We start from the raw sequence: 15,623 nt of genomic DNA, 5'->3' as shown, positions 1-15,623 counted from the left end.
GGATGCTTCTTGTGCATCTCTCTCTCAGTAACTACATCATGTATGATGGCTGCCTGTATCCAGTGCATGCCAGTGGGTCGCTCTCCTAAAACTCCTGGGTATACCCTCTTACGCTTTCACATCTGTTACCTGTGCGCATGCTTGGGCTCGCTCGTATTGCTCTAGGACTAACTATTTTACTAGGCTTTTTCTCAGAGAGTCCCTCCTCTGTAGCTCAAGTGTCACCTAAAGTGTTTACTGAGCCGATATTTTCTCTCTGCATGCCTTTGGATACCAGTTTATGTTCCAAGATAATTGACTGGCTGTATACAGTGCCTGACGGTCAGTCATTCAGCTGCCTCTCCAGTGGGAGTTTATAGGGAATGAAAATATTTCTAGCTATCGTAACGGAAAGTTTCAATTCTAATAAGGAGTCAGAGGCGAGGATTATGCTTATCTTTCCTTGCTTTATTTTAACAGCAGGAGCCATTTTCAAAACTTTAACTATGGACCACATTTCCCAAACACCCTCGGGAACATGTTGGTCAGAAAAGAAACAAACACACGCTCCTTAAGTCCATTAGCTAACCACAGTGCCATGAGCCCGATATGGTCTCTCCTCCTGTTCCTGTCCTTCCTCTTTCGAAGCGCGAGCCATGCCCATCTTCATCAGGCATCAACCTTCTTGTTTCCCAGAATCACCTCCTCGAATGGAAAGGACAATATCAGGGCTTGGCCAAACAGCTAATATCAGAACACAAGCGTGAAAGCCAAGCACAAGATACTAGCTCAACTCTAGCCATTGAAAGACATGAGCCATCTGAACATTGCCAAACCACTGGGACACAAATAGAATGAAAGGCAACTGTTACTTCACTGAACCATTCGCCAAAGAAAGAAAGAAAATCTTACTTACTCCATAACGGGCGGGCGCAGGCAGACCCCGTCTCCGGGAGGGATAATCCTCGCCTCCGAGTCCTTAATAGAATTGAAACTTTCCGTTACGATAGCTAGGAAATTTTTCATTGTATGTCAGGACCGGAGGCTTCGGATTATGCTAGTTTAAAGCTTACTTACCACCAACTGAGCCATATCAATGATGGGCTTAAAATAAAACCGTTTGAAGGTAGAATCGGAAGACCAATCTGCTACGTTCATGATATCTTCCAACCGAGCCCCCAACGTAAAGGCCTTAGAAGCCACAGCTCCCCTTGCCGAATGGGCCCCGAACTGCCGCAGGCTAATGCCAGCTTCTTGCATGACCCATCGTGCGATCGTTGGAGCGGAAACCGCCTTGTGTGGTTTTCTAAGAGCAATCCAAGTTGCCTTTCACCTGGAGGTTGGAACTCCGAGGACATGACCTCATAAGCCTTTAAGCAACAAACCACACACAACTTGGGGGGGCATTGGGGAAAGCCGGGTGTTCAGTGACTCTCGTATGGCATTTAGTCAGACTTCAGACTGTAAAGGACACACCTGAGGGAGAAAAAACCCTGGCCGTGACATCTAGGGCACGCACATCCGACACTCCTGCAAGACACTAGAAAAAGAAGCATGGCTAATTTCGCCGATAACTCCTTCCTTGACAAATACTCATTATGTTGACAAACACATTGAGCACTGTATTCACATCCCACAGTTCAGAATAGCGAGGTTCCGGGGGAAGGGACAACCGAAACCCCCACAAGAGCCGACACACAAAGGGGTGTTCCCCCGCACCGGCTTACCCTGAATTGGCACGTGTCCCCTGCTGAAATCGAGGACCGAAAAGTATTAACCGAGAGGTAGGCTAAACCTTGCTCTGCCTGACTCGCCAGGAAATTCAATACATGCACTACGTCCGTGCCCACGGGATCACAACCCCGTCGCACACTCCAATGACCCCATCGTCGCCAAGCGGACTTCTAACGCTCGATGGTGCTAACCACCCAGGCCTTAGACAAGAGGTCTTCAGCGTAGTTCAAAAGGCCAGGGAGAGACCATCTACCCCTGTAATCCTCCACGCCAAGAGTTGCATGGCTTCGCTGAGCACCATTTGTTGAGGAAGGTGCTCCAGACTGAGGAGTTCTGGAAAGTGGGCGAGTCGGATTGGAAAATCCCAAGAAAGTTCCAGCAGAACTGGAAACCAGACTTTCGACCTCCAAATTGGTGTGATGAGAACCAGGTTCGCTCCTTGCCTCCTTACCTGGGCTGAGACCCGAATTATCATCGCGAATTGCGGAAATGCATAAGGTTGTTCCTGCGTCCAGTCCTGCAGAAACGCATCCGTGGCAAGTGCCAACGGATCTGACGCCAACTGAAGAACCGAGGAATGGGATGGTCCAGCCGGGACGCAAACGGGTCCACTGAAAAAGGACCCCAATGATCTTGTATATGCGAAAAAATGTCCGGATGCAGTTTCCAGAGACTGGTGTCTCTGAAGTGACGCGAATGCCAGTCCGCCACCTGATTCTCCCGGCCGGAAAGATATTCCTCTTGTAACGAAATGTGATGGTCCAGGCAAAACTGCCAAAGATTCGTTGCCAAGTCCAACAGCAACTTTGATCGGGTGCCTCCGTAGTGGTTGATATACCGGACCGCCGAGACATTGTCCATCTTGAACAGGACACACAACTGCGCTCTCTCCTTGGTCCAACACTTCACTGCAAAAGAGCCCTCTAGAAGCTCCAGACAATTGATATGTAGTGCCTGCTCCTGCTGAGACCAGGAGCCTCCTGTGGAGAAATGTCCACATCGGGCGCCCCCAGCCGGCCCTGCTGGTGTCTGATTCAATGACGAAATCCAGTGCTGAACCAAAAATTGCCCTCCCACTCCAAGCTTCCATTGGTGACGCTCTCACACGGATCTCTTCCCATGCCTCCTCTGATGGGGAAATGGATGGGAGGAAGGGCAACCCTTCCTTATGTGTTGCGCCTTGAGGCGCTGCAAGGCACTGTAATGGAGTGGGCCCGGAAAAATCACCTGGATGGACACGGACAACAACCCCACTATGCGGGCTTTTTGCCGAAGGGGAATCGTCTGTTTGGTCAGAGCACGTTGTAACTCGTTACGGATCTTGGGCAGTTTGCGCGCCGGGAGACTGAGGGTCACGTAGACTGAGTTTATCACAAACCCTAGAAACGTGACTGATTGTGTCGGAATCAGCAAAGACTTCTTCGTGTTGATGAATAAGCCAAGACTCTCTGAGAGTGATCACCTGCTGCAGCTGGTGCCGAACCAAACGCGGGTCCTGAGCCAGTAACAGCACATCATCCAAATACACAATCAGATGGGTTCCTCGCACGCGGAGTACCTTCGTGAAACACCATGGCACGGAGGAGAGCCCGAAAGGAAGAGACGTAAACTGGAACACCCGATCTCTCCACCAAAACTGAAGAAACCTCCTGTGCAGAGGAAAAATAGGAATCGCCAGATGGGCATCTTTTAAATCGAGGCGGACCATCCAATCCGCGGGACGCAAAACATCTCTGAGAAGATGAATGCCCTCCATTTTGAAGTGGTGGTAAACTAACTACTGGTTGAACACCCGGAGGTTCAAAACCGGGCGCTGGCCCCCATCCGGCTCGTCCACCAGAAACATATTGCTTATGAAGCCAGTGGATGCAACACGGCACCGCAAATTGCCCCTTTGGCCAGTAATGCAGAGACCTCTGCGTCTATTAGAAGCGCCTCTTGGTGGGAAAACTGGATAGGCAAGGGTGGAACCAACTGTTTGGGCTCTCCACAAAACTCTGTTTGAAAACCACGAACAGTTTGTAACACCCACGCATCGGACGTGATTCACTCTCATTTGACTCACAAAGCTGGCCAGACGGCCGCCCACAGACACCAGGGCCTCCGGCGTTACACTTACCGGCTGCAGAGGAGTTGTCCCCTCCTCTGAATCCACGACCTCTGCCATGGCGTCCGCGGGAAGGGTAGAAATAGTTGTACCGCTGCTGGTTCCGTTGCTGCCCCTGCCTGGAGCCTTGTCCCCTGGACATTTGGGCCAGACGAGCGGCCCCTGCCTCGACTGGCCCCCGGAAAACCCAGGACGAAAACACCTTTTTATAGAAGTCTGGGCCTTGTCTAATGACGTAAACGTGTTGACAAACTTGCCCAGCTCCTTAAAAAAGGGCCCCCCAAACAAACCACCTCGGCTAGGTCCCCAAGCTTAGGGTCGACCTTCATCAAAAAAGACCTTCGCCGCTCTGTAGAAAGCGTACAGTTTGCGTTGCCGAGAAACCACGGCCCGCTGAGCCCAACCGGAGAGGGCCTCAGGAGAAATAAGGGCTCCGGACGGTTTGGCGTCCTCTGCGATATCCAAAATCATTGTGAGGGGACCCAGGGCGTCCAACAACTTGTTCTGGCACGCCCGCCACGACCTATCAATCCCTTTCTTAGGATCCTTTATAAACTTTGCTCAAAGTTGCCATTCTTGGGTCTAGCTCGGGTGATTTGAGCCACCTTGCCATCTAGAGAGGCGCGGGCACACTCCGACTGGAGACGACTATGGGCGTCTTTTCCCATGGGAATCCTGATTCTACCCGCCACTTAACTCGCCACCTTTGTGGAAGGGGTCCATTCAGGTGATCTGGAGTGCATGAGGAGTTCTGGATGCAACATACCCGACGCCCCTCCCACCCCGTGCGAATCTGAGGGTCCTGCCTGCGACGCTGGTCGCCACGGTCTAGACGTTTCCGGCTCTTCGTCCCGTGTCAGCCTGGTCATCATCCCCTTGGAACAGGCTAACCGGGGCAGTGGTGGCTGGGGAGGGTGTGTTAAACCTCGGAGTGACCACCGGCAGGCCGCGAGCTAGAAAAGCCTCCCATAAGCTCTCAGCGTCTGGATCTACCCGGTCTCTTCGATTCTGATCCCTGGGCACTCTGGGGATCAGTAGTCGTAGTAGGCATGGCGCCAAGAGGTGCAGCTGGGGCATTAGGCGCTAAGGGAGCCCAACTAGCGCATAGCTGCTCTAGTTTTTTGTGATAGGCGCTCCTCCATAGGAGCCATTACCTCCTCAGCTGCCCAGTAGATAGAATTGTCTACCACATTATAAAAATTATCGTCCCAGGGCAGTTGAGCTAAGGGATCCTCCTCCCACTGCATGTCGGCCTGGTTAGACATGCCCACGCGTCTAAGAAGTGTGACTAAGGTCTTCAAACACAACCTTGCACCAAATCTAGTGCCTCTGCAGTTGAGGACTGCTTAACAGTGCTGGGGACCAGCGTATTGTAAAGGGCAGAGCCCAAGCATGAAGTAGGAGGGGGGGAACCACCCTTCAGGAACTCCGCCTGCACCTAATTAACCCACTCAGGCCTTTTGGACAAAAATATCCCCTGGGACCGTGTCCCGCAGGTCTTACTTTAGCCTGCTGCTGTCCAGAAGGCGTCGGGAATTGAACACACACACACACACCGACTCAAGCAGAAGCTTAAGTGTCAAAAGCCAGCCAAATACGGCCCCCAAAGGCAGGGCGTTCTGTCTCCACGGAGCAGGGCAGAGGCAGCGAGCGCGGGGTGACGAGAACCCTTCAACGGTAAAATGTACTTCGTTCCCAATGCCAACGAAACCAGGAGACGCTGAAGCTCGCGTCCCTCAGCGCCCTCTGGCAGCCGGAGGCTGACCGCGCCCCACTGCAGGCTCTGTACGGCGTAGCGTAGGCCCCACGAGGAACCCGCGAGCCAGCGGAAACCACCAGAACGCGCTACACCACCCGCACGAAAAACCACAGGCACCAACAAACTGTAAGAACAACCCCGAACAACGGCCGCCCGAGCGGGAAGCTCCGGGCCGACGGGGGGAATACCACAGGGAAATGCACCAAACCTGGCACTGTAAATACAAGCCAAATACCAGTAAATACAAGTAAGATTAAGAAGCACACGCGATCGCAGGTGCCTGGCGACAACTCTCGATCGCGCTAAACAGCACACACATCTCAAGCAAATATGAGGAAACATAGAAAAACACTCATCTCTGGGCTGCGAGCAGCAAAGAAAGAGGAAGGCCAGGAACAGGAGGAGAGACTATATCGGGCTCATGGCACTGTGATTTAGCTTACGGTCTTAAGGCGCTTGTGGTCGCTTGTTTGTTTCTTTTCTGACCAACATGTTCCCGCGGGTGTTTGGGAAATGTGGTCCATAGTTAAAGTTTTGAAAATGGCTGCTGCTGTTAAAATAAAGCAAGGAAAGATAAGCATAATCCGAAGCCTCCGGTCCTGACATAGAATCTGCCACAACTGCTTATATATACAATGCATGACGTGGACTGCTCCTTCAGCCCTCTTGGGTGCATTGAGTGATCCGCTCAGTCGGAAAAAAAATATAATAATTTTGAATTGCATGTGCTTTGTCTCCTATCATTACACACCAAGATGCAGGGACCCAAGACAGGGGAACAGCACCACTCGGATTACTTGAGCATGACGCCAAATATCTGACCTCCATAGGCCCAACTGTGCTAATCATCGCTCTTCCACACAAGCTTTCTACCACGGCAACATGTGCTGTCTACTAATGTGCTTCAGCGCCTCATCAAGGTTTTGAAGCACTGTAGAAATGCAGTTAAAATAAAATGGTTGCCTTAAAAACATATGGTATTATAGTTATTTTCTTCATCCACCCCGTAATCACTTGCTGTACCTATGTACCTGATTGTTGGTCTACTGTATGCAAGTGCCTGAGTAAGTTGTATATGTATGTGGGCGTGTTTCCAAGAACATGTTGTTCCTGTTTCCTATCTGTATTTTTAGGTGTGGCCTTACTAGGGTTTACTCACTCTTGCCTGCGTGCTCTAAAAGGAGGCCAGTCCTTTTCTCTGTTTTCTTTCCAACCTTTAGAGAAAGTATTAATTACTTTCTATCTGAATTAAATGAGCCAGCTTATAATGTTGTATATACAGCTGAAGTAAAACGGGGATCGTGTCAAATAAGTTGTATTGCTGGACCAGAGAAACATTGTCATTGTTTAATTTAACCTTTTGAAATGCCTTTCATTTTTTGCAGGAGCCATACTGGGGAGGTCGGAAACTCAGAAGTGCATGTTCTACAACTCACATTGGGAAAAGGACAAGACAAATCGCAGCGGCATTGAAACCTGTCATGGTGATAAAGACAAAAAGCAGCACTGTTTTGCTACATGGAAGAATATTTCTGGGACAATTGAAATAGTGAAACAAGGGTGCTGGTTGGATGATGTTAACTGCCATGATAGGTAAGTTCTCTTCTCTCTCTCCCCCCCCCCCCCCCCCCCCCCCCCCCCAATGAAATACACGTCCGTACATTTGACCGGTTGCAGTTTTAAAGTCCATGTTAGATTAGGAGCATTAAAATTTTGTGCAGCCATCTGTGCCTATCAGATGGATTATACTTGGGGTGGAACCATCCTTCTGATCGCTGCAGGTAGAATTCGGCCTGGAGGCACTCATCTAATGTAGTGCTATAAACAACATTGGAGGCCCTTACCTTGGTGAAAGCAGGGAAGACTAGACTTTCTTTTGCTTTTTGAGCTTCAGTCCTGAGCTGCCTCATGCAGCAGCAGATTCAGATTAGGACTAATAATTTCACCTCTCCCTTCAGAGAACAAGATCCATAGAAAACTACAAACTATGTTAATGTTTTTTATACCATTGCAACTACATTTGTGTACAACAGAACAAACAAGTTTTACATTACCAGAGTAAAAGGAGAAAAGCAGCGTGTGCCAATGCCTTGCTTTGCCATGCATTGGAAGGGCTTGATCCCTACTGCTAGTTTGTGCAGTAATAAATTCTAATTCAGACCAGGCCCTCGTCGGAGGTCATTGGCTTGAAATACTGTTTTGTTCACAGCAGGGGTCAGGCAGACATAGAACATTTGCTTTTTTTCTGCTCCACTAGTACCCTACACCCCTTTCCCATGTTTCAACACCCCGCTTTCCCTTCAGTTTTCACCCTTAGGCCATAAATGTCCTCTTCTGTAGGGGCCACCATGCCAGAAGTTATCATACGACTTGCCTCTCACTCTCTGTGCCCTCAGCTCAGTCTGGAAGGGCTCCTGGTATGCCAGAACGCTAACTTGAACAACTAGATGAAAGTAAAAGGCCTCTCCTCCTTGCATTGTCGTAGCCTCACTCATTACAGCGATTGCAGACCTCATTGTCCTGAACAGCACTAGGACTGCTACTTGCTCTAACACGGAAGAAAAAGACTCTGTATATCCACAAAGTCACTCCTCTAATTGACCATGGGGCTACCTTGACAAGACTCCTCAAATCGCAGTCTAGCCATATGATCCACACCCTCACTCATTAAGACTGATTACCCCAACTCCTGCTGTTGATAAAAATGACTAATGGCTTTTTTTTTGTTGAATATATTATCAAAAACAAGACTCAGAAAACGCCGATCATTGAGATTTCAGGGTAATTGCTAAAGATTCCCTGTGAAAATATCCATGACCTCCTTGTATTCAACTCACCTTTTGTGATATGTTGTGCAGGAAGGCTTGCGGGTTGCTGTTCTTTTAAAAATCGGTTGTTGGAAGTAAATTGACAGCATGTCCTGTGTACTAATCTCCAATTAGGAGATCCAGAATTTGTCATTGTTTGGTCCAAATAAAATGACATAACGAAAAAACGACAATTTTAAATAATCTTCATCTCCAGGGTTATTCAGAATGTTCTCTCGATTCTTCCCTGTCTCCCAAAACCATTCCTAAACAAAATTCACCCAAAATATTGGGCATGAATGCACAAACAAAAGTAGAGTTAGGTGATCATCATTTGATAATTAACAACCCATGCTAACCCTTACTTAAATCGATGCCGTAATCTACAGGGGACGGACTACTCTGCATTATGTGCACAGAAATTGCCATTGTAATATGTTCCTGAAGCACAAAGAAACCTAAATGATACATCTTCTTCCAAGGAAGTGAAAAGCTTAGTTTTGCTGAAAGTTGTCGGTGACAATTTGTCTTCCTTATGTTTTTAGGAATGAATGTATAGAAAAAAAAGAAAGCCCTGAAGTGTTTTTCTGCTGCTGTGAAGGGGACACATGTAATAAAATGTTCCTGTATGAGCCAGAAATGGAAGTAACGCAACGTAAGTTCTTTGAAAGTTTGTGCCTTAAGATGCATGTTTTCATGTAATTATTCTTGCGTTTGTTTTGCATGTATCCTACGTTGGCGAGTGTGAGCATATAATGGTGAAGTATTTTTTTTGCAGTGACCTAAAATGTAACCTCAGAAGAATTACCTTGGCTGAGTGTGCACCCATGTCTTTAGACAATGAGTTAGGAGTATTTTATGCGAGAATATATAGTATTTTAACTATATTTGTTATATTGCAGCATTTCTTGTTGCAGACTTCATCTCACAATCAAGTAAGCAAATGTGGTTTTAAATTAGAGTTGTGCCGTTTTTTTTTCCCCACTTTTTCTAATTTGTTGATCTGCAAATATATAATATTTCTCTCCTAAGTTGTATTTTATTGCTCAGTATGTTATGTTTTTGTTACTTGCTGAGCTCACTGGGGTTCTCTTGCTTAGTCAACCTGTGTGACGATGGAGAGCTATGTAAAAGCAGTGTAGCAGAATGGCAATCCTTAGAAAATTTGTAACGACCAACCAGATGTATTTACGATATTCAAAGATACCGAATTTAGATGTGCAGCATTTTGAAGTTAAAAATGTAAAAACTGGTCAGAAAATGTTGAATAATATGTAAGACAATAAAATGCTCTTTCATTAAAAAAGAAAAATGTCTGCATCCGGAAGGACGGGGCCAAGTTGTCTAAAGAATTAAAGGGCAAAGTGAGGAAACCTGCAAAAATATTAAAATCGCCATATTGAATTCTTATGGGTGAAGTATGCTTTTTGAAGGGTACGTTGTCAGAGTACTTTATGAACTTGCAGTATGTGTGAATCCCAGTAAACCTCTTCAGGAAACAGTGGCTATCAAGCTGGTGCTAAATGTAGATGCAGGAGATTCAGACCCCCTTGGTTACTAACCAAGGCAAGAGAAGGTATTTTTCGAGGCCAGTGTTCGATTCATGGTCCACTTTTAGCAGCCGCCTTGGTCCATTCTTCTTTCCTAAAGTTGCTAGACTTCTTCATCTTCAGCAGGTCGAACCCTGCAATGTCTGTCAAAGCAGCATTTAACTTTCCTCTCCTGGTTTGAAGAGTCTGGGATCTAGCTGTGGCAAAACGTGCCACATCAATAAAAAAGCTTAACTGGTTTACCAGATGCTTTTCAATTATTTATTTTGTTCAGCACTGATGATCTTGCAGACTGGGTGATTAGATCAGGTTAACACTCCGTCCATCATTTCCTTTGGTTTTGCGTTGTTCGCCATAAGTTGGCAGGGTATGCTCAGATGTGAGTCCCTTGCTCACTTTGCCACTGGATTCAAGCAAGCCTGGCTGAAGACGGCTGAAATGCCAGAAACCGGTCCTAGGAAGCTTGTTTCCGGTCCAGGGAAGACATGGCTTGGCAGTTCGGGCTGGACTGTTCCCATGAGGCACAGGGTCAGACTGATTTGCATATGGCCATGTCTGAATTGGGGTGGCAGAGTGGGCTAAAGAACGGTGATGGATTAAACCCAGATCAGTTGACTGGGGGTGATTGCTTGCAATGTTCAACAGTCCGTCCATCATTTCCTTTGGTTTTGCTTAGATCAGGTTAAGGCAAAAAAAACATTTTTGTAGTGTTTCAGTTCAGGCTTGTTCCTAACAAACCGAGTGCTTGGAAAAGTCTTTCACTTGTCATTACCTTCCGCTGTTCCAGGACCAAGCCTTTCACAGCTAATCCCCATAGCTCACCAGTTTGTGGTATCTTGTGGCTCAGAGTTGATCTTGTTGCACCCTGGAAATTTTGCAGTGGAGCAGATATAGATACCACCCCTGCATGCAGTCTTCAAACTCTTTCTTTATGGGCTTTCAGATGCAGATCCAGAAGTCCACTCTTCTTTTTCATCATTGTTTAGTTAACTTTTTGCAAGATTATATTTTCTCAACAAGTATTGTGAAAGTAGGATTGAAAGCATCCAGTGACTGTAGCATACAAATATCTGTGACAGACCCCCCACGAGATATGTCGTTGGTGTTTGAGTTCTGGGCATGACTCTGTCATATAAGAAGTGTGCCCTCATGAACCTGAAGGCTATTCCGCACCGTTAAGTGAAACTGTGCATAACCGAACACCAAAGGAAACCTTACAAGTTTAATTCCCTTTCAAAGTCGAGAGTACAGACCCTCTTCCAAGGCCATTCTTGCAGCAGATCATAGTCGAAAGTCCAGGTCTAAGATGGAATGGAACCAGAAGAATGCCAAGCAGGACTTGCTCCATCCCACCCCTCTCTGTCTCCAGAGAAGTCGCAATGGCGTTTACATGTCACCTGGTCTCACTGTAGATCTAGAGACGAAGAGATTCTGAAAAGGGCTTTGGTGCACCCTGGATTCCACAGATGATTGATGACGTTGCGAGCGATAGAGGCCTTCAGGGAGGCCATGTTGGGCATCTTTAAGACTCCTCTGCTTACCTATGATGCACCTTCGAGCCCAAGGGGCCTCTAATTGGGTTATCACTGACGGATCCATCCATCTGTGCCCCTCAAATCCACTTAGGGTTCTGTGCAGGCATTGGTGCCAACTTCTAGTCCAGTGCCAAAATTTGCACCAGTACCTTCGACATAAACCCTGGTATCGACGCCGTCTGTGCCAGAGTAAGATGCTATACTGATTTCAGTTACTGATTAAGCCTAAATCGTCTGTTTCGACAGAGTTCATGTCTCAACTTTTCATTGACGTGCCAAGTCCTCATTCTGTCTGATTCTGACAGAACACTACCCAAGCTGTGTAGCCATCCTGTGGTGCACCACTAGCTTTTTTATTTCAGATTCTGCCTTGAGTATCACACCATTTGGAGATGACGATGCTGATGATGGTGATGTGTTATCCCTTTACATTACCATGACCATATGGTTTTGCAGGAGGCCAATGGGCTTGATACATCCTCTGATACTGTTGATTTCTCCCTCTGGACCACCCACAGAAGACTGTGCTTCCTTCACTGTGGTCATGACGTGCAGCGGAGGTCTGGGACCTGCTACTTACCTCTGTGGAGGTAAAAACTAAGTTCCTTACAGAGGTCCTGCAACCGGAGCACGCTTCTTCTGAGCCCTTGTTGCCCTTTAATGAAGCCCTGACTGATGCATAGATGGGCAAATGGACAACGCCTTGTTAATGCCCACTGGTGAACTGGCAGGTTGGCAGATGACACATGCCTGTGCCAGGGGGACCCTGGTTTCCTGTTTTGGCATCCCAAGTCTAAGAGTCTGGTGGTTCAAGCCTCTTCCAGCAAGGTGAATCACAACTCTTTACCCTATGATCATACAACCTTGACCCCCCCCCCCCCTGCTTCCCCCCAACATGATAGAGTAATTTATCAAACACATGTTCTCAGCGGCCATCTTAGCCTTAAACTAGGTTAATGGCAGTTGTTTGCTTAGCCGATATACCCGCGCCCTTTGGCATGTTGTCAGTGAGACCTTGCCGGCAGATCCTGAAGATATGTGGCCTTCCATGGCCTAAGCCATGCTGGAGGGCCAGGATGCAGCTACATACGTAATTTGTGCTGGCCTGGACACTACCAATTGCTTAGGCCGAGCACACTGGAGTAGTTTGGTTCTCTTGGATTTGTGTATTTCCAGGCCTTCCTTATGGATATGCCTTTTGACAGGTCTCACATGTTTGGTCAAAAAGTGGATACTGCCTACAAGCACTTAAAAGAAATAGAGCCACAGCACATTCCTAGGGCTTTTCAGTTTTTTTTAATTTTTTTAATTTTTTTTATTATTAAATTCATATTTTACTTTATTGGTCACAGACACAAATAGAAATAGTACATGTCTGGGCGTGGGGAAGGGAAGATGGCGGATTGTTTCCGCCGTTGAGGATACCTCCTCCCGCTCCCGGCTGAGGGCTCACCCAAACTGCTCCTGCTTACCACCCCTGACGTCCGGCTGAAGATTTAACGAATGTTATGGGATAAAAAAAGGAACTTTTTAGTTTTAAACCGATGGAAAAGGACTGAACAAGAGTTTAACTAAGGTACGGGCTGCCGCTTCGTTAAACTTTCCGCTGTCCCCGTTGTTAGCTCTCCTCGTTGATGTGCCGAGTAACAGAGATCAGCTGCGTGGTGTTTGGAGTCCGCGCAGCGAGCTGGTTCGCATTTGGAGCACCGTTTGCAGCTTCGTGGATATCCTCTCCCCGACGCTCCTTCAGAGTGCTCAGTGGATGCGTGCGCGACCGGGAAGAGTGTGGCTGCCAACACAGGAGCCTGTTCGGATATTGTGGAGGTGTGTGTCCGCATCTAAGAGCAGTGGCGCCCCCAAGGTCGGCCCGCCGAGGACGGGCGGGGGTTCCATTAAAGACAGCAGTGAATGCCTCCAGTCCAGCAGGAGGAGCGAATACGGTCAGGTCAGATGGGTTACTTCCTTGTTTGGGAGCTGACTGTGGGGTTACGCCAGAGGTGGCTTGTGTAAATAATGGTGCACAAAGAGATGTTGTACTTCCTAACCCCCAGGTGGGTAAGCCCATGTTGAAGCTCCTACGCTCCGGCAAAGTAACGGCCCTGCTTCGCTCCTGTGAATCGGACTCGGTAGCTCCTACCGACCAAATGGCGGATATCCTAAACGCCGCAGTTAACGAGGGCTGGGGCGAATCACAACAATATCTATTGTCCCCTCTGAAGAAAAAACTAATGATAGCAGTAATAGCATTTCCATTTTAAATCTGGAAACTTCTACAATGGCCGATAAGGGTCTGCGGTTTAAACCCCACCTCATGAAGCGATCTCTCAAGAATATACAGTAACGTCCCCCCTCAATGTAGCTCGTGGAAACATGTCTATTTCACCTGTACAAGACAGTGCTGAATTTATCCAACTGCAGCTGCAGTCAGGCTCTGAGGGTGAGAGCTCTGTGACACCACCTGATGGAGCCCCGTATGGGGTTGATATGAATAGCCTGAGTGATAATGCTGCTCGTGGAAAGGAGGTAGTCAACGGGAGTTTTATCAAGGAGTTGGAACCTGAACCTGCGCCTCACAGTGTTGCTCAGATCCAAGTCTCTTCGAGCTCTATTCAACATATAGATAATCAGGAGACAATTTATGACACTATTAAAAATACCTCGGAGAGATGGAAGATCCAAAAGGGAAAAACTTATAAACAAGGCAGGACTGGGAAAGGCGGCAGAGGACGAGGGGGCGCGGGTGGGGCCAGTACTAAGGCTCACTTATCGGAGGCATTGGAACGGTTGAAGGGGGCAGCAAATACCACAAAATCGAGTTTGGAGCGGAGTCCCCTTCGGAAGTGGGTCTCTACAAAGGGAGAAGTTAGATCAATTGTCTCCAGACTATCTAACTCAGGAAGATCTGGCCCCTCCGCTCCAGCTGCTGCAATTACTTCGATTTCAGATGATCAGTCAGATTCTGCTGCTGCTGCTAGCTTGCTTACCGATTTGCCCAAGTCTCCGCAGGTTACGGATTTAACTAGTGCGTCTATTGATGGTGCGGCGGCACCGGCTTGTCTCCGGGACGGGTCTTAGAATCAATCTCGGGAATCGGGATTAGAGCTCACGCACGAGGCTGGAACTGCTTTAACAGTAGTGACCGGCCAATTCACGGTCTCTGACTCTCTATGTATATCTAAAGATCTATTATGCACAGGGGCCACAGGGCCTGAGAGCTGTTCCGTACGGCACACCCAGGATAAAGACCAGGAGTACGAGCCATCTATGTCCGAAATTATGCAAGCACTCAAAATTCAGAGATCGGAGGCTCAACAATATTACCACAAGCTAGGGCTAATAGTACAGAAATTAAAAAATCATTGGCTGAGGTTACCATTAAGGTGTCTCACTTTATTTCAGAGGTTTCTGATCTTCAAAAATACGGTGGCTACAGTAGAGGAGGATAATTCTCTAACTATGAAACAGGTTAGCACACATGAGTCCCAGTTATCCAGCGTCCAACTAAAAATTGAAGATCTTGAAAACCGACAGAGGCGCTCGAACCTGAGAATTTTTGGTGTTCCGGAAGGCCGCGAAGGAACTGACCCTCGGGCCTTTATTTTTGGCCTTTTTCAAAAGGCATTTCTGGACTTGGACGATTGGGACATGGATACTCCAGTCCAAAGAGCACATAGGCTACCGCCTTTCCTTTCACGGGACACTCAATCTAAAAGAAATTTTGCCAGGCCTATATTGTTTTTTTTGGGTAACTTTCTGCTAAGACAGGCCATTTTTTTCAAAGCTCGTCCTACAGCTCCTGTTAAAGTGGGCACATTTTCAATATTTGTGCGCTCTGATTTCTCAAAGCCTACCATGGAAAGGCGGTGGCTTCTTTGGCAACTTATGGATCCTCCTAAAGCTGTGTGCTCTCAGGTTATGCTACAGGAGCCTGCCTGTCTGAAAATTATTAAAGATGGCCATACTTATTTTTTCTTTAATGAGCAGGAAGCAAGAGAAGCTCTTTGTAAATGGCAACCCGCAGCAAAAAATTGATCTATACTTCTTATAGTCTTTTTGGGATATGTCTTGGTTTTCTGGGGGATCTTTTTCTTTGCTGTTTCCTGTTGATTACTGCATTATTCCATTACGGTAATTGATGGATAGAATTTACTC

At 47.4% G+C, this 15,623-nt stretch overlaps 1 protein-coding gene across 2 annotated transcripts in view; it reads left to right on the top strand.

Annotated features, from left to right (window-relative positions):
• ACVR2A (activin A receptor type 2A) overlaps nucleotides 1-15,623 on the top strand; it is a 305,735-nt gene that overhangs the window by 87,131 nt on the left and 202,981 nt on the right. For both annotated transcript variants that reach the window (XM_085645617.1, XM_085645616.1), the window contains exons 2-3: nucleotides 6,965-7,172; nucleotides 8,932-9,041. In XM_085645617.1, coding sequence (XP_085501743.1) covers nucleotides 6,965-7,172; nucleotides 8,932-9,041 — 318 coding nt within the window. The remainder of the gene's footprint in view (nucleotides 1-6,964; nucleotides 7,173-8,931; nucleotides 9,042-15,623) is intronic.

The sequence above is a fragment of the Triturus cristatus genome, chromosome 3_1 (assembly GCF_964204655.1).
Source record: "Triturus cristatus chromosome 3_1, aTriCri1.1, whole genome shotgun sequence".
Taxonomy (NCBI): Eukaryota; Metazoa; Chordata; class Amphibia; order Caudata; family Salamandridae; genus Triturus; species Triturus cristatus.
Note: the sequence above shows the minus strand (reverse complement) of the source record. Positions and strands in the feature narration are given on the sequence as shown.